The sequence below is a fragment of the Rhyacophila brunnea genome, unplaced genomic scaffold (assembly GCF_057557595.1).
Source record: "Rhyacophila brunnea isolate RB1 unplaced genomic scaffold, BYU_Rbru_1.0 scaffold_6, whole genome shotgun sequence".
NCBI lineage: Eukaryota > Metazoa > Arthropoda > Insecta > Trichoptera > Rhyacophilidae > Rhyacophila > Rhyacophila brunnea.
The window spans coordinates 25,919,627-25,943,625 of NW_028233276.1; the positions used below are offsets into that span (position 1 = coordinate 25,919,627).

Consider the following 23,999-nt stretch of genomic DNA (forward strand, 5'->3'; position numbering starts at 1 on the left):
GGGTGGACACCGAGAATTTTTTGACAGTTCCATTAGGGATTGGGTTTCTAAAAACACCTGACATTAGTGTTTCGAAATTTTTGTGTTAGAAATTAAAATCTAAGAAATTTTTCTAAAAAGGGTGCTGGAGAATTATTACAAATCATTTTTTTGCTGTGTTTTTATTTGTCTAAGCCCAAAGGTATAGTTTATTGGCTTTCAATTTCAATGTTTAAAATCATTCTGATAATTTTCATTTTTGGGGGGTGCCAGGGCCCCTTGGCCCCCCCCCCTGGGTGCGCCACTGATCCCAACCTAATTCTACTCTATTTGGTCATATAAATTGCTATATTTTTTAAAATTTTGATTTTATATACCTACCCATTTATATCGTCATTACTTATCGTCATCAACCTGTATCAATCCACTGCTGGATGAAGGCCTCTTTAAGCTGATTTCACATCTTTAGGTCTTATAAATTCCTATTTTTATCAGAATTGTTCTATTCCTCTCAGATATAATATGTATTGCTTCATTATTTATCAACATTTGTCTCGATATGAATGTCTCGCACCGGGAAACTATATTGTTTAAGGTTAATTTTTAATTCAAATTTTGATTTTTTAAATATTATTCTGTGGCTGCAAGCATTTATTTTTATAGTCAATGAAACAAAATGATGTTTAAATTAATTTTTTACACTGCAAACCTTCTTCTATTATCTCAATGGGACCTGAAGGAGATTAATATCACGTTATATTGGATCGCTATTTATGATAATCACATAATATATTGCTTTATATTCGAATGACTGAGGTGTATAATTATTTATCATATTTCACTGCACATACCTACACATATATTGTATTAAAATTAAAATATCAGTGGTAGCAATCGGCGATTGCCAGCTGTTCTGCTAGGCATAGCAGCCTAAGGTGGTTTAAGACGATATTGTGAAGGCCAGACTCCTGAATAGACTACGCATATGAGCACAAATTTATATTGGCAGTGACGATTTGCAAATCGTAATACTGACAAATCAGCAAAATGTCAAACTGTCTGACGTGAATAAAGAACCCATCCCGAAGGGAAAACTATGGCGCCATCTATGCATACTTCACAATTATATTAAAATCCAACACCGCCAAGCCGTCTGCAAGACCTAGCGAGACAGACTGGCGACCGCCAGCTGGCTCAGCTAGTCTCTCATTAATATAAAGTGCTTATTTCCTACTTACCCATGTTAAAAATTTGTCTGTGATTTCAACATTTTGCGAAAAGGCATATTATGATCATGTAAGTTTTAGCTACCCAGTTCAAAATACTAATATTACGAGTATCTATATTAGGATCGAATAAATAAGTGACATATAAAAAAAAATCATTAGTTAAATATATGTATTGTACGACAACATATTCTTGGCTACGTGAAGGAAGGCGCTGTTGTAGACTAAATGAGATGAGCTTGTTAGTTTATAATGGAAGTGCGGTTAAAAATGGGAGGAGCGTGTTAGCCAAGAAGATGTTGTCATAGAGTAGGTATGTTCATAATTTAGAAACATACCTTTTTTCACACTCTCGTTGAATTGTTCATTATGCGTCAATTACATTGAGCTACTTTACGAGCTGCTTGTTGGCGAATTTACAATCTGCCTGTAAAGTCGCCCAGTGTCATCATCGAACAAGCTAACAAGCAGATTGTAAACACTCTACCGAAAAAAGTTGAAAGCCGGTCAACTTTACACGCTACACGCCGGTGTGTGGGGCCTACTGCGTCAGCGCAGTAAAGCGTAGTAGCGACTTCCTGATAAAAAAACGAATTACGTTCTGTCAAAATAGTCGCTGGCTTGTGGCTTCTCAGCGAATGGAAAGTTTTGTGTGTCATCATCACAATCGCAGTAGCTGAATCGCTCGCTATTAAATTCGCGAACAACCAGCTCGTAAAGTAGCTCAATGTAATTGTCGCATTAGTCATAATTAGTTTTCTTAGCAAGCATTTACTTGAGTAGGTACATTGATGGTACAAATTTTTGTGAAAATGCGGGATTTTAAAAATAATATGCTCTTAAAAACAACGTGACGTAATAATATGTTAAACGTCACATGCAGTACCGATATTCACCATGGTGATATTTCATACACATAGGTACAGGGGCGGCTCTACCTTAAGAGTTCGTAGGGATCATCCCCACATCCATATCATGTCAAAAATACACGTAAGATATTTTTATTATGATCGAATGGACTACTTATTAAATTATTTATTTTATCCATCTAAACCCGTCGTTATTTTATAGAGATATTTATTATTATTATACAAATAAATAAAATAATGATTGTAAATTATGTAATACTTTTATAATGATGATTACGCTGTGTTAATTAAATTAAGGGAGAGACGCTTGTTTGAGAAACTGTATTAATTAATAAATATGTATCTGAAAACATTAAAAAGATTTTTTTTTAATTCAAAGATAAACTTACAATTGTAAAAAAAATGTAATAAAATGTGAATTATTCGTTGCAGGGTCATATCTTATTATTGAATTATATATTATTATGGTCATATTTATTATTAAAATTTAGTTTATTAATAAGTTTTCAATTTTTGACCGTTTAGATTTTTGACTATTTCATAGTTTTAATATTTTTATATTTATTTTAAAAAAACATCGATTTTATAAAAATATAAATGTGTATAACTGAAATTCTTTTTATTCACTTATATCAAATCGAGTTTCAATATTGGGAGTATTGGGACCATATCTAAAATAAATCGATACATAATATTGTGTAATATGAGAAAGTAGGTAGGTGTGTGTATTTAATAATTAATGACTAAACCCCACCACCTAGTAAGTCATAGAGCCGCCACTGCATAGGTAGGTATACTAAATAATAACGAATATCAGACTGTTTACCTGTGTAATGAGAGTCGTGAGTGGATCCAATTTAAATTTAAACTTTTCGCACGGAACTGTGATGGTTTCCTCAGTCGAATTTTCATTGAATGTATCAAACATATTCAATTTCCAAATGCTTCTATCAGTATTATTTTCCTCATTCTCGTCAACACGAATACGACAAAAATCATGTTGCATTGATCCATCTGAAGTTACAACCATAGGGTGTGATAATTTATTGATTGATATATTGTGTTGTGAAGCATATTCGTTTAAATCGCACCAGTATTCTCCATACCAGGGTGCCGGTGCTGTAAAAATGATGCAAGCCATAAACCAGGCAGCTGGGATCTTGGAGAGGTAGATTATGGAGACGGTTCTCAGTTGCCATCGACCCCAGTCTCCCATAAGTTCGGCGCACACGTCTCTCGTTTGATGAGGTTTGTGGAAACCCTTGGTATCTTTCTCCATTTCGAAGGATTCTTTTGAAGGTGAGCTGGCAGCCTGTATGATGGAAGGTTGTTGGGGCCTGGTTCCCAACAGCGGTTCCTGGAAAATAAAATAAAATAATTGTGAATACAATTGAATAACTAAAAACCCGCGATACTGTATTTGTATTTAGCATATTATATTTTATAAGTTTTCCAAGAATTTTATAAATATAATATAGTTTTTTTTCTTCTAAGTAATAACAGTTAATACAATATCTTCAAGTATGTATGTACATAATATGCGATTAGTTTGATTCTGAAAACCGTTCTCTGATATTTCAATTGTGTCAGTAGCTGTAATAATTGAACTTATCATTCTGTGTCAATATTACAAAAGAAATTGATTAGGATATGTGATTTTATTACTATTTTCATTTATTATACTAATTTATACTAATTTTGAATTAAACTAAAAGATTTACGAAATTGATATTTTTCTAACACACGACATATTATTAACTTGGGATTGCAATTTCTGGTTTTTCTTTTTATTCAATGCCAGAATCTCAAAATTCGAATAAAGCGATGAAATTTTCCTCAAACATTTTTTCGGTATTTATCGTCCTAATTCTAATTACCAACATAATAATATGAACATACGTAATATAAAAAAAAAACATTTTAATATGAATCTCACTCGTGAACAAAAAGTAGTTTTTTTTATTTAAGACCCCTTTTTATTATTAATTTTCGGATGTTACGGTACTAAAAATTCTATATAAATTCCTTAGTTAGAAGTAGACTTTAGAGTGGGTCTATCGTTTGGGCTCCGCATTAGTTGAAGTACGGCCTTATGGTGGAGAGAGCCCAAACGAAATTTTTGAGATTCCTTTACTTTCAGCTGTATGGATATTATTATCCGTGGCTCTATCCGACTGACTTTCTCTTAGGTATGCTTACATACTGTAGCTTAAAATTTTAGAAGGGATCTTTATTTAGCTACATATTTTTTCAGACTTATACGCGGCGTAAATGTGAACTCTGCCATTCTTGGTGGTGTCGGCTTGTGTGTCTCTGATAATTACCTTAGGAATCCAGGGCATCCGTTGTTTGTTCTCCCAAGGTGCAAAACTAACCTGCCATCAGTAATGCCAATTGGGAGGGCAATAACCATGTTTAAAGAAATCGCTTCGAATATTGATATATTCCACTTACATTAGGTGAATTTAGGTGGACGTTGTTTTTATAAGTTTTTAAGATAGGGTCTATCAAATTTCACTCGGTGTGCTTCCATCTACTTTTATGTTTGTTATTTTATTTTATTTCTTATTTTATTACTTATCTCTGTATTTTTATTTAAAACATTGTTAACATTTATTTTATGTCATGTCGTGAACGCTTTAAATTTATAATTTGTTATGATCATTATATGTAAAATAAATACATTTGATTTGATTTGATTATTGAGAAGAAAAGTTTTACAGGTAGGTATGCCAAATATTCAAAAAAAGAAAAGTCGCACCCCCGTTAAAATGGCAAACCCGTCAAAAGACCAGATTCCTCCACAAGACCGTTTTGCAATCGAAAAAAATGACGAAACCCCAGGAAGCAGACACGAGAAGAAGAAGACCACCGAGGACTGAGGAGGCGTCGCAGAGCCTGGTCACCTAGGGCTCATAAAGAAACTTCAGGATGCTGCGGAGCTCGCGGCTCGTCCACGATGGCGTTCATGTAAAATGAAGCGGTTTTCACGTGTCCGTTAAAAGTGTAAACATTTACAAAGTTTTTGATCAGACCCCTATTATAGAGTCTGTAAAATTAGTGATAATGTGTTAAGCGTAACCGTTCATTAAGGAATATCAATCTTGATTCGAGTCATAACGAGTGACATCGCTCGCGAAGTATTTTTACAAGGCGACGTTGAAAACGTCAGAGGTGCGGAACCCGTGTAAAAGTGCACGACTGCATCAGCGTACTGAAGTCACTGCTGTCTAATTGTCAATTTCAAACTATAAATAGAGGTTGAGAAAAAAAAATCAAAAGGTATTGCTTACTGAAATGTGTTTAGATAGATAATAGATGTAAACCTAGTTATAAGTGAAAAATCAGGAAATACGGAATGTACGATAATGAATGATAATTAAATTTCTCCAAACCCAGAGCATCTCTACGGGGTCAAACGCTGCCGCGAGAATGAGTTTTTAAAACGTGAGTAATTTAAAACCAAGGCTGTCAATATTAACTTCAATAAAAGTCTCTTCAAGCAAACCAGAAAAGAAATATTAATTATAATAAATTCAAGCAATCTCTCAGGATGTCAAAATCACTAGTAATTCTAATTTTTAATTCTAAAAAAAATCATTAGTAATTCTATTATCTAATATGAAAAATCCCTTCAGGAAGAGGAAGCCGTCACTAATAAAATAAAATTGTATAATAATGTAGTTAATGTTAAAAAAATGGTCGATTTTGTCCCTAAAGATATTAATTATATTAATATACCAGAAGTATCCATATAAATAAAAGCATATAACTGCCACGCAAAATAATAATTATTACATTTAGATTGAAGTCTTCGAGTCACGTTTATAAAATATATACCTATATACCTATAGGTATCAAGGCCGAACACAATAATGTTCGTCTGGATCTTTCTGGAACGGGGTGCGCGCGCCGCCGTTGGAGTTGCGCGCGAAAGTGCGCATCAATATGTCAACATTGGAAACAGCTGATTGAAACGTCAAAAAAACAAATTAGACGCGGACCAATATAATTTATAAATTTAGAAGACCCAATTTGACTGAAATTAATATTCAAGTATTACTAAACGATGTTAATGATAATAAAACTGTTTTAGTAGGTAAGTGGTAATGAATAATAGTTTTAAGCCATACAAATTTCACTGGTATAGACAATATGAATAAAAAAATAATAGGTATTAGATAATAAGACGTTTGAAATAAATAATGTTTATAGTTTTAAATAAATTCCGGTGGTAGTGCTTAATATAAATGGCCATTAAGTATACAATGTTAATGGAGAAATAAAATCAGTAATTATCAAAGAGATTGGACTTCCAATCTCTTTGGTAATTATTTAATTTGCGGGATAGAATTTAATAAGAAAAGTGGATTCAAAAGGTAATGGTAAAATTTTATTAACCGGTTAAGTGCCCAAAGCGTCTTTGGACGCCCTAATTACACCAATTCTTATGTTAATTACTATCAATTAACTAATTGCGGCATAGAAAGGATTAAATAACAATTGATGACATGGAAAATGACTCGCGGCGCCAAAAGATCCACTTCTCGAAGTACTGGTGCCCGGGACGGTGCAGCCAAATGACTTGTGATACATGGCTTGATAAAGTCTGAGAGCTGATCACTCTCAACTCACATCGCCATGTCATGGGGAGTCTGGGGTCGTGCCGTCTCTTTGGAAGCATCGTACAACGGCTGAGGTGCTCTTGAAGCGTAGCCCGCCGTCAAATCGTCGAGAAAAGAGAAAATCAGCGCGAATTAAATACAGCAACACCACTAACGCAATTTGAAATTACAACCACAACCGTTGACGCAAATTGGTGGCGCTAGCGTTGTACGAGCCGTGATGAAAGGGTCGTCTGACTTCTTGGTTCATGGACTGTAGGGAGGTTGAAATAAAAACGTCTTGCTTATCACTCCTCAACCTTGAGGGAGATGACCAGAGATTCAAGACCGTGCCCTCGCCACCACAAACGATGGTACAATCTATTAATTCCGACTCTGGAGAAATTGTTTATTATGTAATATGTAAAATAAATATTGCATTGTTCCACAACATGTACTGACAGCTAAGGCGGGATAAGGCGTATGGCTGTTGAAGTCAGATTCGACGGTTATACCTAAAAGAAGAAAGGGCATTTGTAATACCCATGATTATTGGGCCTCTCCCGATAAATTAAATTAATTATTAGGTATAAACATGTCACCTGACCTCCTAGTCAACAATAGGCATACTTACGTCCAAAATTCCTTGATTAAATGTCAAAATGTTTAACATGTACTTAGCACGTAAGAATTGTATCTATCTAATTATAATAATAGTATGTCAGAGAAGAATGTGATTTGCCGAATAAAAGAGACGAAAGCCAAAGGAATTTAATAAGAAGGAGTATGTAAGGGAAGGATGGCAACACTGTCGACAGAAAGAAGACAGTAGAGGGTCGCCATTTAAAAAAAACGGAAACACTGGCCCTCACGACTCGGGGAGAAAAACAAATAGAAATCGAGCATGGAAGTGAAAAATGGGATACAGAGTGAAAGGCCATAATTGTGAATGAAAATAATTATTAATAACCAAACTAAAATTAGCGCATAAAACATTGGAAGTGTAACTAACACGTGTAATCTAAAAATATAAACCGAATACCTATAATAAAACGAGTTTCATTTAACCCTACCATGAAACAGATACCAATTTAGTTTTAATTTTTGTGAATCCCGGGTCCTACCAACATCCCGAGCTAGCCACCAGGTCCCGGGATATCTCAGTACGTATAATTTGGCCATACCACATCATACATTTTCTGCATCCTTATCATTCAGGGTAAGATTTCTAATAAGCGAAGCCCCGGCAAAAGAAAAACGTCCTGGCTCAAGAATCTCTGGTTTATCCCTGTTTGGAGAAGTAACAGACAGGAAAAAGATTAAAAGCCTAAAATTAACGCCTACGTCCAATAATGGATAAGCATAGAAAGAAAAAGGAGATAACGTATGATTGATTTACTTCGAAAATGATCCAACCTTTTTAAAACAATAATCTCGTCAAATCTTTAAAAAATCATAGTCGACAAAATTTTGCCAAAATTACGAAATTATTGCAATTTTTGTGGATATAATATATTTAATTTAACTGAATATGTAATGCATGACCTTAATTTGAGTATCTACTAAAATTACTAGTAATACTATTTAAATATTTAAATAATTACAAGATAAAAAGAACTTTTTATATACAACGTTTTTAAATTTTCTGTTGAATTATTATGCTCAATATGCTCAAACTTGTACTTGATATGAAGTAAATAAAAAACAAACAAACAAACAAAAAATATAGAAATACTGAATGCTGAAATGTCATTTTGATTTCCATAGTAACGCACGTATATATTAATAATTTAGTTTCTAGGACCACCCACTTAGCAACCAATAATAGTGGATTGGATTACGGATTTCTCCCGAAATAACTTTTCATACAAAACAGAAATAACTGAAAATGAATTCAATTCTACTTAAAGATGGCTAAAGTATTAAAAGAATGCATTGGCATCGTGTTCTGATATATTCTAAAAGTTTCAAATGTCTAGCTAGTCGGGATGTTAGTTAAAAATCGATTGCAAGAATTGTACTGGACAAACAAGAATACGAGCTAATAAACACGTTGTTAAATACGAAAACTGATGTGGAAAACATTAGAGCCGGGATCTCGATGTAGAAACACTAATTTACCTCAGTAAAGATTTTTACGAAAGTGTATCTTGAGAGAATTGACACATCAGTTTATTATCAGGGCTCGAAATGGACCGGAACGCACCGGAGCGCCGTTCCGGTTCGTAAAATCACCACAATTATTTATTTATTTATTTATAAAAATAGTATTATGGCATTACAGCTATTGGCCAATGCACCATAATACTTAATAAATACAAATGTATATAAATATCTTAATTACAAATAACAATAAAAAGACAGCATGTGTAAATATTAATGAAATATGATAATTTATACAATTATAAATTTAGCTTATTTAATACGTCCAAAAACATTATATAGTTAATAAAAAACATATCAACCTTTATGGTGCCATCAAATAAGCTAATTGCACGATACACAGCATCATGAAACATAACATCTGTCCTGCGACGAGGTATCTTGAAGACCGTGGAGCTACGATATATACGATATATTATCGCTCCGTCTCGTGGACATATTAATTTGACAATGAGCTAGATTTGCCATTTAACGTAAAAATCTAAAAGTTTGTCCACACTGGTAACCTCATTAAATTACACGATAATTATCAAAATTTGTTAGACCAAAATTATTTTAATCGAAATTTAATGAGGTTGCCAGCAACTTGTTGCCAATGTGGACACGGCATAACACACTTATTTTTATAAAATACACAAGCAATTAGATAACTATGTTAAAATTTTCATAAAATATTGTGCGCTCCGGTTCGTAAAATATTCCATTTCGAGCACTGTTTATTATGATAGTTTTATTTTAATTTGCCGCTTTTCTACAAATAAAAATAATTGAAATTAATAATATTTTAAAATATAATTGATACTTTTCGTTTACTTTTTAAGTATGTTTTTAATAGTGTATTATTATTATTATTAATACCTACCGTCAACGTTGCTTCATTGCCAACTATCTGAGATGCAGTATGATTATTATGTTAACACTGCAATTTAAGATTTTACAATGAGATAAGTGTTATCAGTACCCAGTGGTATATGTATTTAGATATTTATCTAAATTTATAGTACCATAAGATTCAGAAACAAAATATAATACCTGCTTATGACGTTGTTAGTCGGCTAGTAATATATACATATCTCGAGTAATGTAGAAAATATAATGTATATCCAAAGGGTTTTAAGGCATCCGTGTGTAGAGTTGGGTATTTCCCGAGAAAATCTCAATCTGGAGATTCGGGATTTCCCGAAATGATGAAATTTTCATTTCTCGAAATTCGGGATTTCCAGAAAAGAATTCTCGAGAATTCTTGAGAAATCGGGATATTTAAAAAAAACCTGTAAAAATCCTAAAATCAGTGTAAAAACAGACATATTCCAAAAAAATATGATATTTTTATTTCTGTAAGAAGACAAACAAAATAGAAGTAGGAAAACAAAAATAATTCAAAACTTTACTAATTCAAATAGAATTTCAAAAAACACAGACTGTCAACCGCTGCGTCTGACAATCGCGTACGCATTTGAGACACAAAATTCCCTGATTTGCGAAAATTGCGCTCATTTTGGGTCAACGTTGGCATACCCCGATCAGTCCTTGAACGTTTTATGTTTTCTCTCTACTTTTTTCATATAGATAATCGTTTTTTCAATTAATATTTGATAATAAAGAAATCCCGAATCCCGAGAAAAGATTCTCGAGATCCGGGATTTCCCGAAATGTTCAAAATTTCGAGAATCGGGATGGAAAATCTCGAAAATTTCTCGAGAATTCCCGTCGGGAAATTCCCGAAACCCAACTCTATCCGTGTGGTCGTTTAGTGCCCCTTGCTACTTCATCTGATTAACGACATCTATCACATCGCGTACTATGCGCATCTATTCTATACACAAGGCTGCTATCGGCGGCTATCGAGGGTGGTTTATCATATTTATGTATTGAGGTATTATAACAATAAGTCAGGCGTCTAAACTGTCAAAACTGTCTATCTCGCTCTAAAAGTTAACACATCCAAGACATGTGCTGTTAAAACATAGCACTTTTTGACAGTTCAGACGGTTAACTTATTGTAACAATTAACCGCCTCAATACATAGATATGATAAACTATCCTTGATAGCTGTCGATAGCAGCTGTGTGTATTGAATATATGCGCTGGTCTGCTTTGCCCATTGGTTTCTTTTGCGGTCTTTCCGTCCAACATGTATCTTCCCATGCCACATGCCACATGCGTTACTCGTATTTTTTTGATTTATCTTACATTAGGAGTCCATGTTTCACACGAATACGTGAGCACTGGTAGCACATATGGTTGAATACTTTACGCGTAGGACACAATGGGAGGTTACTTTTGAATACCTATACTATCCAGACGCCTAAGATATATATAGATGCCGGCTTGGTTCTGCAAGTAATTAATTATAGTCCAAGATGGACGTATTTAGTTGTTGACGCTCTCAATTTTGATGACGATGAGGATTGCTTTTGGTTTAGAAAATCAGTTTATCATTACTTTTGAATTAGAGACATAATTTTTCTTTAAACTTAGTTTGCGGCTTTGATTTACAGGCTCTTGCATACTGCTTATTAATAAATAAAATATAATCAGGTTTAAGGTATAATACCTAACATATAAAAATGGAGCTGCTATTGTGATAAATATTATTGCAGGAAACTGACGAGATTGATTTCATAACCCGTATCAGATTATGTTATTCTCTGATTAAAAATTAATTAAATATAATAGTAGTTTTAATAAACAAATTATACAACATGCATAAATGACGCGATGAAATGGAACTATTTGTTAAATTAAAATGCTGCGAACCGGAACACATCGTAACAATACTTCTGTCAATGCTCTGTATCGATTGTAATATTTCATAATATGACAGAGCGATGTTAAAAAATCGGCACAAGAACTCAACATCTCAACGAATTTTACAGTAATGACTTCTAATATAATAACATTGATCTTGTCTTGTAACTTGTATAGATAAATCATTATGCAGTGGCATAATGGGAGATTCTTGTGTATTTATAATGTACAGTGCAGGCAGCTCTCGTGGTGCAGTGCGTAGAGTTCTGGGCTTGATTCCTGGTGAGAACACAATATTTTTGTGATTTTCTTATAGCCTGGGTGTTTGTGATTGTTCAAAACTACTAACAACTACATTGTATGCAAAAGCAAGGACATCGTAAAAAATGTACAGTTAAATATATGTTTCAATGCTAGAAAGCAACTAATACTAATACAACTGCAAATCGTTCTTGCCGAACCCATGGTGCCATTGTAAATCGATTTACCTATAAACGGTAGAAAATTGGGTTATACCAAAGATAATAATATGTATATGGAGTTTTCTATAGTTTCCATATCAAAGTTGTTGAAGTATTTTTTGTTTACAAACCTCCCAAACTTCAGTATACAGTTTGTATGAAAATTAGTAGGCATGAGATCATTTTTACAACGTTTTTATTAGCTCGTAGTCTTGTTTGTCCGGTGGTTGTTTATCCAGTACAAATCTTGCAATCGATTTTTAACTAACTTCCCGACTAGCTAGACATTTGAAACTTTTTGAATATATCAGAACACGATGCCAATGCATTCTTTTAATACTTTTAGCCATCTTTAAGGAGAATTGAATTATTTTCAGTTAATTCTGTTTTATATGAAAAGTTCTTTCAGAAAAATCCGTAAAAAGTAAAAGACTATTATTGGTTACTAAGGGGGTGTTCTTAGCAACTAAATTATTAATATATACGTGCGTTACTATGGAAATCAAAATGAACTGTCAAAATGACATTTCAGTATTCTATATTTGTAAGTTTGAGCATATTGTGCATAATAATTCAACAGAAATTTTAAAAACGTTATATATAAAAAGTTATTTTTATCTTTTAATTATTTAGCTTGGCTTTCTATCCTAGAGCCTAAAATATTAAAATTATTCAATTCTATAAATTGTGTTTGTGAGTCGATAATAACTTGTCTGTAACACCATTACAAAGACTAGGCTAAATAAATAATAATCACAAGATAAAAAGAACTTTTTATATACTTACAACGTTTTTAAATTTTCTGTTGAATCATATAAACTTGACTTGACTAGCTTAAACGATCAAAAAAAATTGTACTTAATAGAAATAATACTGAAATGTCATTTTGACATTTCATATTGTTTTCCATAGTAACGCACGTATATATTAATAATTCAGTTGCTAGGACCCCAGACATAGCAACCAATAATAGTGGATTGGATTACGGATTTCTTCCAAAATAACTTTTCATACAAAACAGAATTAACTGAAAATGAATTCAATTCTACTAAAGATGGCTAGAAGTATTAAAAGAATGCATTGGCATCGTGTTCTGATATATTCCAAAAGTTTCAAATGTCTAACTAGTCGGGAAGTTAGTTAAAAATCGATTGCAAGATTTGTACTGGATAAACAACCACCGGACAAATACGAATACGACCTAATAAAAAAGTTGTAATAAAAATAAACCTTAATTGGCGTAATTGAATACATACTATTAATATGTAATATGTATATACTATTGTAATATGGAAGTCTGCCAAATGAATGCTATGCCAAGAAAATAATTTTGTATTCAAACTTAATATTATGTTGACGAAAATATTCATCGTCTTGCTATCTAATTAAGGGAGACAAACTTTTTTGTCTATTTAAAACCACTCACGTGAGTGCGATGTCTAATATATTATATTGTATTAATTATTACATATATTAAGACGATATTATAGGTAATATACCTACTAATGTTACCAATCAAATTAAAAAATATAACTAAGTATTTAAAGCCACTATATAATAAAATTACGTGTAAACTAAGAAAATTCGATGGGTACTTACCGGTGATTTTTCCGAAGTTCCAATAAATTGTTTTTTTTTAATCAAACTAAACAAATAATTAGATTAAGTACATATCTTTTTGATTGCATATAAATGCAATTTTATCTAAGTAAATAAAACAGTTTTCCACAGTTAAGTCGTTCTAATTCAGAGAGTTTTCCAACATTGGAGATAATTATTGCGTGAACTCATTACCAGTACTGACTGTGGCAAAGCATGGAACCTTCAAATATCATAAACGTTTTTACCGCAGCGATTCTAAACTGTAAATAATACTAAAATGTTTACTGCCTACTTATTTTTGTATATGTTACGCCGAATGTGCGAAATTGAATATTACATGAAATGGGCAAAATTTTGCGTAAATCATGAACAATGCAAGCCCGTTGCCTTATTCATGAATTAGACAAAATATCTGAAGACTGCGTGAATTCGGCAGTAATTTTTCTGCCTAGTTCATGTATTGGACAAATTAGATAGTAGCGCTACGGTGGTATTTTTTGCAACTAAACTAAATGTATCAAATTTAATGCTCATGCATTGGTCAAAATGTACATACCTATATTATCTATGGTCAAAATAGATGATCGCGCTCCGGTGGTGTTTTTTGCAACTAATCAAACTAAACAAATGTGTCAAATGTCATTGATTATAATATAAAAATATACCAATCAATAACTACAATGACGTTCATATCCATTTACTATGCGCAAAAAAAATCTAGAACTATAATATGATAACGGAAGAATTTTATTGAAAAGTATTTTCGCGATTTGATTCGTGCTTGGGTATCAAACGTGCAATGGTCGATTGAATGTTTGTGATAGTTTGTTGACACTTGATAACTAACCTCAAAATGGACATTCAGTTGAATAATTTAATTCAGAATTACAAAACCTAACCTAACCTAACCTAATAATAATAATATTATATTATGTCCAATTATAACTAATAAAACCATCCGTATTAAATTTACTTTTTCTTCTGTCATGTTGCAGTTCAAGAATTCCATACCCTGGCGAATTCATGTACTCAGCAGAAAATTTACCTAATTCATGAATAAGGCAACAGGCTTGACTATTACATGAATTAGCCAAAATTTTGCCCATTTCATGTAATAGTTAATTTCGCACATTCGGTGTAACATAGATCATTAGAAACTTGTGTAAAATGATTTCCCTCGTGTCCATGACGATAAATAATATATTTCACGTAGAAACTGCTGAATACTAGCACTTTTCATAAACGTAAATGATGTTAGGAGTAAATTACATATTATAGGTACTGAAAATTAACAAATTGGAGCATTTGACAGCACTTTCTGTGTGTATAAAACAAAGATATACCTTACAGTACACTTCAATACATTATCTATTGATAATAGTCTCTGCAACACGCGGTGACAACCCAACTATCTATTACGAATTACGATATTAAACAACCGTGAAAGCTTGTATACTTATATTATATTAATTGTATACTTATCAGACAGTCGAAGCCATGTCGAGCCAAATATCAAAAGTTTATGTCGAAATATCGATGAAATGAAAGCAAAAGAAATCAATGATTGTCGTATATTTTTACACTAATTTATCAATATCGTAATCTCTTAGAAATTAGATCGTCAAAAAATATTGCTGTGGCATTTTGACAAACCTATTTTCCATTACGCGGGTAGTTTTTGGAGATGTACGTAGATATACAATGAGGATGGCAGCTAGCTGGGATTAACATGTTATCCCGCTTTGAAACCTCCCTCGCGCATTGGGCAATAAAAATTATGCGAAGTACCACGTGGTACTTGGTATATTTAATTATAGTGTTATAAAGGGCTATTCTAACATCACTTAACTTTCTTTTTTTCACTACCTATTTGAAAATGTCCCTCTGAGGCGGACGAAACCGGCAAATTTATTATATTTAACAAAAGTGGAATTAGAATGATAAAATTGCGTTTTATTTAAATTAATATGTAATATCACTTAACTCCAAAATCAATGAAAAGGTGATAACTATGATGATTATTATGTCTTATTCAGGGAGTTAATTATGCTGTGAAGTTAACTGTCAGGCGTGATGTGTTCTAACACGGACGGTTATGACCGCGCTAATAGCGATCTGTCAAAATATGTCGTTGAATAGTACTGCAAAATATTTTTAACACGTTATACTTGATTCTAATCGGATGCATTTGGAATCAAGTAAGACGCAATGCTGTATGTTAACAATAAAATTGTTGTAGATAACCGCCTTGTTCACGCAATGTATCCGAGTGATATCCGTGTTATTTTAGATCAAGACCAATAACGGAAACGTGTTTCCGAATAGCCCTACAGAGCTGTGTTCTGATAATACCAATGAAATGCAAATTATTAAGCTACCCGGGCACGATCAGTAGGTACCTATTGCCGTCAATCATATTGACCGTGTCGTGGATTAATGGCTAAACTACGTGGTTGAGTGTTTTATGAATGTTACATACATTTATCTATTATATATTATAATGATACATCGTTCAAAAGACAGGGCCAGCATGTCCAATAAAGCTAACTGACTTCTTACGGCGAATAGACACCATAGTGAAATTACGGTATACCAATAATAATTGGTTACACGTAAGTTGTACGTATGCAGTTCATCGTGGGACACTTATTCGTGCGCCATTCATTATATACTCCACGGTGAAATGTTCAATGAAGAACTCGTCATTTGATAAAATGTTACACGAACTCATATTTCATGTACTGCGGCGCACGAAGAAGTGTCCTGCGGTGAACTGTTTACCTACAAATTTCCGGATACGATAATAATTATCATTTAAAACATTGTAGTAATATTATGCTGTACCTATATTATTAGAATTATTACATTTGCGTTGGCAGGGAAATACAGATCTTTTCGCAGATATACTATACTTTCCTCACATATGAGCGAATATTATGTATTATTAGGTTTTAAAAAAAAAATTAAACTAAGTACCAACATCGCCCTCGGCAATCTGAATAATATTGACGGATCGGGCACCGCTAGTTTATGTTGACGTTCAGGCGACATTCGGTCGACGTAGAACTGTGACGCGACGTAATCAATCTATCTATCTATATCAGTGTTCCTCAATTAAATTTGTCCACGACACCCTTATCTAGATTTGAACAGTATAACGGAAAACCCTTTATTTCTTTATTGCAGTAGACAAAAAATATCGCGAGCGAAAATAATTATCGGTTCAAGATACATAAATACATTTTATCAGACGGAAGGAAACTAGACGTTTTATCTCCCATAAATAAAATTTAATGCAGCCACTCTATATACGTAATAATTGACAGATGCTAACGAACTGTTAACCATTTTTTTGCAGAGAATGTATTGTACCTACTAAGGCCAATGTTCATTTGTGAATCCAAATAGCAAATAACTATTATCATAATATTTTCGTTTCTTAGTTTATATAACAACTAGCTGACCCGGCGAACTTCGTACCGCCCCTGAATCAAGAAATCTTGTGTTAACTTATTAGCTGAATTTAATTCAGTTTTTATGAATACTCAAAATTAAATAAGTTCAATAAATGTGCAAGAATCAAATAAAAATGAAAAATATTTTAATTACAATGAAATGAATGTAATTCGCGTGGCAGCAAGGCATTTGTTTTATTGAAGCGAATAGATAGGATTCGCGTAGCATTGTTGCACTACTTTATGTTAAACTATTTGGTGGATGGGTTGCACTCGGGTCGATTCCTTTCATTGAAGTAACTTGTGCTATACGACATTTTTCGTTTTGTTGTCAAGTGCGAGAACGAACAAAGTGGATGGTTTGCCGACACGTGATCATGCTACGTACAATTGACCGTGAGAGAAACATTCATTTTCTAGATTCAGGCCACAAACACTCAAAGATTCGCCTTGTGATTTGTTGATCGTGGTTAAAAATGATGTTCGGGAACACTTTGTTGATGAGGTCGTCCTTCGTTGAGACGAAATTGCAAAAATTCAGCGGAAACGAAATCAATCCGTTCGATTCGTCGACAGGAACACGGCCGTTACCGATAGTCAGCAATTGCTTGGAGAAATCTTCGGCAGATGGATCGTTTAGCAATGCAACGCATGTTTGTCGTCAGCTGAAGTTTCTTCACATAGCGCCACAGAGTCGATGATTTGAGGCAAGCGTTTATTTCATCGGCAGCGGTCGATCTTGGAATGACTGGTAGTGTTTAGCGGAAATCGCCAGAGAATAGAATCATTGCGCCTCCAAAACACCTTGATCGCAGATCTTTCATAGTTCGATTGAGTGCTTCCAATACGCGTTTGTGCACCATTGTGCATTCATGCCAGGTGATGATTTTACTTGCTTCCAAACCTTTAGCCATTGCTGAGTGTTTCGCAATGTTGCATGTCGGTTTTTCAGTCGTTTGAAGGTTTAAAGGTAATTTCAACGCTGAATGAGCCGTTCAGCATCCTTCTAGCAACGTGGCCGCTATCCCGGAAGAAGCAACTGCTACATCAATTTCGGATCTCGCACGAACAGTGGCGAAATCATGAACATGAGGAATGTCTTTCCAGTTATACCGGGCGCATCGAGGAAAAATAAACCACCATTTTCATCATTAATTGCCTTCATTAACGTATCGTACACTTCCTTCTGTCGGGGGTTCAACAGTGGTACATTCGTTCGAACTGATTGGTTCAATTATATCAATCATATTCACGTTCCAATGTGATGACGTTCATGAATGGGGAATGAGAAAATACGCCAAATCGCTTCATTGCAGCTCACATATCGACTAACTTGATAGTGCGTGATTTTATCGTTGGTATTGGGAGTTTGAACACCAAAAACCGCCATATCGCTGCCTTTGGTGACATATTTGCAGATGTATTTGATGCGCCTTGAATGTTTTGGAAAGAAGTGGCAAATACGGAACAATCCAAGTGCTGTCGACCACGATATCGTTTCCTTTCACTTTCGTTGTGATAGTTCTATCGTTATCATCGGGTGATCGACGCCGATATAGTGGATAACCATCGTTCGCAGTGATAGTCTCCGCCGTCAAATTTTGTGGATAACGCTTGTAACACTAGCCGTCGACCATGCACGGTGATTGGAGGTTGATGGCGCCACACGGTCCGTGAATCATGTTAGTAATTACAACATCATGCAGGTCTGGATCGATTTCGGGATCAGGAATCTCGTCACATATATGATGTCATCTATTTGGTCTGGTCGAATTCTTTCAACTAACCAAATAAGAATGTGTGCATGCGGTAAGCCTCGTTTTTGCCATTCAATCGAATCCATCCAGCATCGAATATCCCCAAAAACGCGATGATTAACAATGTAGTTCATCAGCGACAGGATTTTTTGTTTGAAGAAACGTGCGGTGATGTCGTGCTGATCATTTGATGTTTGTCCAGGGGCAGCAATTGAACAATTTCTATTCATTTCGGATTGCACGTAAAGGTGATAGATCTGGACGACCGTAATGACGAACATAATATTATGTCATTGCATATTGCGGATATTCATGCATATGACGCGGGCTGCCCATGTACGTCGCCGGTAGAATAGTCAATCGACCAACATTAACTGCATCTCCTTCGGTGCTGACAAACGACGAACAAATGACGAATAAAAAAAATCATCGAAATCAGTCAATCAATTCTCGAGATATCATCAAAAAAGCCGCTCCATACGAAATGTATGAGAAAATGAATTTTCTTCACAATTTTTTTTTCCGTGATTTTTTCGATGTTTTAATAGTTATTCTGCTATTTGGGGTGGAGACAAATCCAACAAATCAATGATCATAAAAATCGGTCCAGCCGTTCTTGAGTTATAAATGGTGTAACTCGTATCGTTTTCAAGCAAATTGAATTGTTGACATGAAGCACGAAATGTTGGGCACACTACACCATTGACAGTTAGACATTTCGACTATCATTCTTTCTTTTGTTTGTTTGTTTATTGTTTCTGTCATGTATCAGAGATGGCTTTGTATACGGATTTAAATTTTTGTGATTTTCTTTTATCTTCGAATGCGCGAGCTTCATCCTTCAAATAATTCATCGATATCAGTCAAAAGCCGTTCCATACAAAATATATGAGAAAATGAATTTTCTTCATAATTAATTTTTTCCGTGATTTATCCGATGTTTTAATAGTTATTATGCTATTCGGGACGGAGACAAATCCAACAAATCAAAGGTCATAAAAATCGGTCCAGCCGTTCTTGAGTTATAAATGGTGTAACTAACCCGACTTTGTTTTATATATATATATATAAGATTGGTTAGAGGCAACTTAGAACCAACGCTTTTCTTCGTCTTTGTCCCTTTTCTCCGAATTTAGAGATGCAAGTGTTGCTGAAATCTGAAAGAATATCCAGATTTTTTTCTTTTTCACGTGGTTTAAATGCCTAATAATATTTGAAGTGGTAGTATTATTTTTCTTTGAAGATAGGTATAAAATATATACATCTTTTAACGAACTGTCTAAATCTACGACGAAACGCTTAATTTTACTGCGCGAACCCATTTGGGAAACGCTATTCCATGTAAAAAAAACTGAAAGTCTGTTTGTTTGTTCCTTCTAAATTTGAATTTATTTATTGAAATAAATATTCGTTAGTATATTTTACCGTTTCCTTCCGTTTAATAATATTATAATGCGGTATAAATTATTGCCTGTGAATAAACAGTTATATTAATTGAATTATTATTATTATAATTGCTTTTTTAAAAACAAAAGGGTCTCACATACTACACGTATAAAATATAATATTATAAAATATTTTTCAAATGGTTACAAATACTTGAAGTTTAGTAGTAACTTTACTACCTACTTGTGAATTTCGACCACGTTTCTTTAAAAAAATAGTCAACCGATCTCACATAGCACGATCCAAAGTTTTATTAATAAAACTGGTAATAATTAGGGAGCGCAATACCGGTATTTCAAAACCGGTATGCCTGTATTTTTCGATACCGAAATACCGGTTTTAATAATCAGACAATATCGATATATTCGGTATTGACAGTGGAAACATAACGTATTAATTAACATAAAAGGCCCAACAGGATTGTATTTTTTGTCAGGTTACGCGATGTCCGGTTTACTTTTGTGGTCCTACGACACATGCTATTAAATAGTTATATTTTAAAGAGATTTTTACATATATTATATATGTTGGTACGAGGGTGGGTCAATAATACCTTAGAAAAAAGCATTAAAACAGTTTTTATTTTTGTATTTTTTTTTTATTTCTCAACATAATCTCCTTGGAGCTCAATACACTTGGTTAGACGTTTCTCAATTTTTTTTAAACCGTCAGAAAAATAAGTTTTCGGAAGGTCCTCAAAATAAGCATTTGTCCGATCGATGACTTCTTCATTTGAAAAAAAACGTTGTCCACTTAGCCATTTTTTTAAGTTTGGGAAAAGGAAAAAGTCACTGGGGGCTAAATCTGGCGAATACGGTGGGTGGTCGACCAATTCGAACTTCAATTCTTCAATTTTAGCCATTGATCGTAAACATGTGTGAACACGGGCATTGTCCTGATGAAAGAGGATTTTTTTCCTGTTTAAATGAGGCCGTTTTTCTTCAATTTCGTTTTTTAGCTGGTCCAATAAAAATGCATAATAATCCCCTGTTATTGTTTTTCCTTTTTCCAAATAGTCAACGAAAATAATTCCACGTGCATCCCAAAATACAGTAGCCATAACCTTACCAGCTGATTTTACGGTTTTCGCCTTCTTTGGACATGGTTCGCCTTTCGCAATCCACTGCTTCGACTGTTCTTTCGTCTCGGGAGTATAGTGGTGTATCCATGTTTCATCTACAGTCACAAAGCGACGAAAAAATTCATCCGGATTGCGTTGCACGAGCGACAACAGGGTTTTAGAGGCCACCACCCTATTGCGTTTATTGTCGACTGTGAGCAAACGCGGCACCCATCTTGCAGAAACTTTTTTCATGCCCAATTTGTCATGTAAAATAGAAATGACGCTACCTTTTGAGATCCCTGTAACCTCAATTATCTCACTCAACTTTAATCTTCGGTCACTTAACACCATATCGTGGATTTTATTGATCATTTCTGGTGTAGTCACCTCTACAGGACGTCCTGAGCGTGGTTCATCCTTTGTTGATGTACGACCACGTTTAAATTCATTTAACCAGTTATAAATAGTTGCAAGTGAAGGAGCAGATATGCCGTGAACTAAATCCAACTCATTTTTTATTTCCTTTGCTGTTAACCCTTTTATATTAAAATGTTTAATAACAGCTCTAAACTCAATTTTCTCCATTTTTGTAAACAAGCAAATTTTTTTTTTAAATGTACGAAAATAAAAAACAACAACCCGACCAATCTGATTGAAACTTCGCAGCATACTGAATCGGTAGTGCCGCTGCATGAAAACAAACCGCTTACAGTACTAGTCGCGCCACCTGTCGGCTTTTCTAAGGACTTATTGACCCACCCTCGTAGATACTTCTGTTTTTCAATTATTTAACGAATACCGGTATTCAATAGGAAGTACCGAAGTATCGGTATTGGTATTTTCATTTTGTATTGCAATCCCTAGTAATAATCATATGCAATCCGGCTTGGACCGAAATTAATGATGAGGTACTTATCAAGCCGAGTCTGAGCAAAAATGTGCTGATGTTGATATTGTGACTAAGATTAAGATTAAAGATTCGATGTTTTCGTGAGGATCCTCAGCTCTGAGATGAATGTGGTGTTCAGGAGAACATTGCACACGTGTGGTACAATGAGTAGAGCTGTGACTTGCTGATGTAATTATTGAGAAAGTTTTGGAGTTCAAAGGTGCGCTGTCACTGGGAGAGTTCGGTAATATATTAAAGAGAATTGGAGAGAGGGTTTTGTTCAATGGATCCTCATTCAGAGGACAAGAGGCGATATGACAGCGGTCGCAATCAAAGTCTCAGAAAAACTATAAAAATAACTTCCTCATAGGTACTCATACAATATTAGGGCTCAACGAAAAGATTCATTCAACCCAAAGAGAAATAGGTACCTTATAATCTGCTACGATTCTTGAATGGTATGGACTATTCAATACTCACACTTTGTAAATGAAAGGAGGTGTATCCATTAAACAAAAGATAATGATTGATATACTAACACTATTAAACTAAAGGTAGAAAATAGAAGTGGAAAATAGATGGGTAGTACCACACACTTCCCTGCTTTAAAATCAATATAATACATAATATTATAATGTAATTACGTTGACAAGAGTAACAACATGGTAGTGTTAATACTTGCGAATAAAAATTGGATAACCGATGAGATGACACAATTTCAGATGGCGGGATGTATCAATCAATACCAACAGACTAAATCTCTCAATTCACCTACCTAATCCACCTTCTGTTTCTCTCAGAATTCATATACAAGTATGCTAATCAGTTCATTTTTAACAAAGAACTGCTCAATTGTTGTTTGTTTGATTCTGCGTCAGAAAGATCCATTTGCGGGAATATTTTTTGTATTAAAAAATAAGAAGCCGGCCCGAGCGAAAGTGAGGGCCGTTTCAGACGGGACATCGATGTCGTGCTCGTATATAATAAGGAGGCCTTTGTATTCGAATAAAGGGGCCTTTGTATTATGTTTATGAACGTCCCAGAGCTAATGAGTCAACGCATAATTTCGCGTTATAAACTAGAACATAAAACTCGATGCGGTAATAAAAAGAAGTGCATCGGCGGCTTGAGAATGTAGCGGCTGACGGAAAAGTGTACCGGACACGCGTTGACTCATTAGCTCTGGGGCGTTCATAAACATAATACAAAGGCCCCTTTATTCGTATACAAAGGCCTCCCATATTATATCGAGCGCGACACCGGTGTCGCGTCTGAAACGGACCTAAACTATGTCAATAGAATCAATTTGTATATTATTTAGTTTACAGTTATGAAGTTCAGTAATAATTATTGTATATTGTGATTAACTTGTTATTAGTTATCGTATTCTTATAATTATTATTGCTTAGTGTACTAGTACTTATGCTAGATTACTATTATTATATACAATAAAAATCTACATAGTTATGTATAAAATGTATGCTACATTTATTTTTATTATTATTTTTCAATGGGCATTGTTTTCAAATATTCACTTTTTCATATTATAATGTGTACAATATACACTGTCCTTTGATAGATAAATATATCAGTTTATCATGTTACATTCTTCAAATATGAGAATTCATTATATTGTTATTATTATCATGCCATTTTGAAATTATACTTACAATAATACAAGGTTCTTCATACATTTTAACAAGTCTATTATTGAAGAAAAATTAATTACCTAGT

General features: G+C 34.0%; 1 protein-coding gene across 1 annotated transcript in view; it reads right to left on the bottom strand.

Annotated features, from left to right (window-relative positions):
• Window positions 1–23,999, bottom strand: part of LOC147065462 (organic cation transporter-like protein) — a 69,990-nt gene that overhangs the window by 4,709 nt on the left and 41,282 nt on the right. Inside the window, exon 2 of the mRNA XM_085956982.1 lies at window positions 2,901–3,431. Coding sequence (XP_085813108.1) covers window positions 2,901–3,431 — 531 coding nt within the window. The remainder of the gene's footprint in view (window positions 1–2,900; window positions 3,432–23,999) is intronic.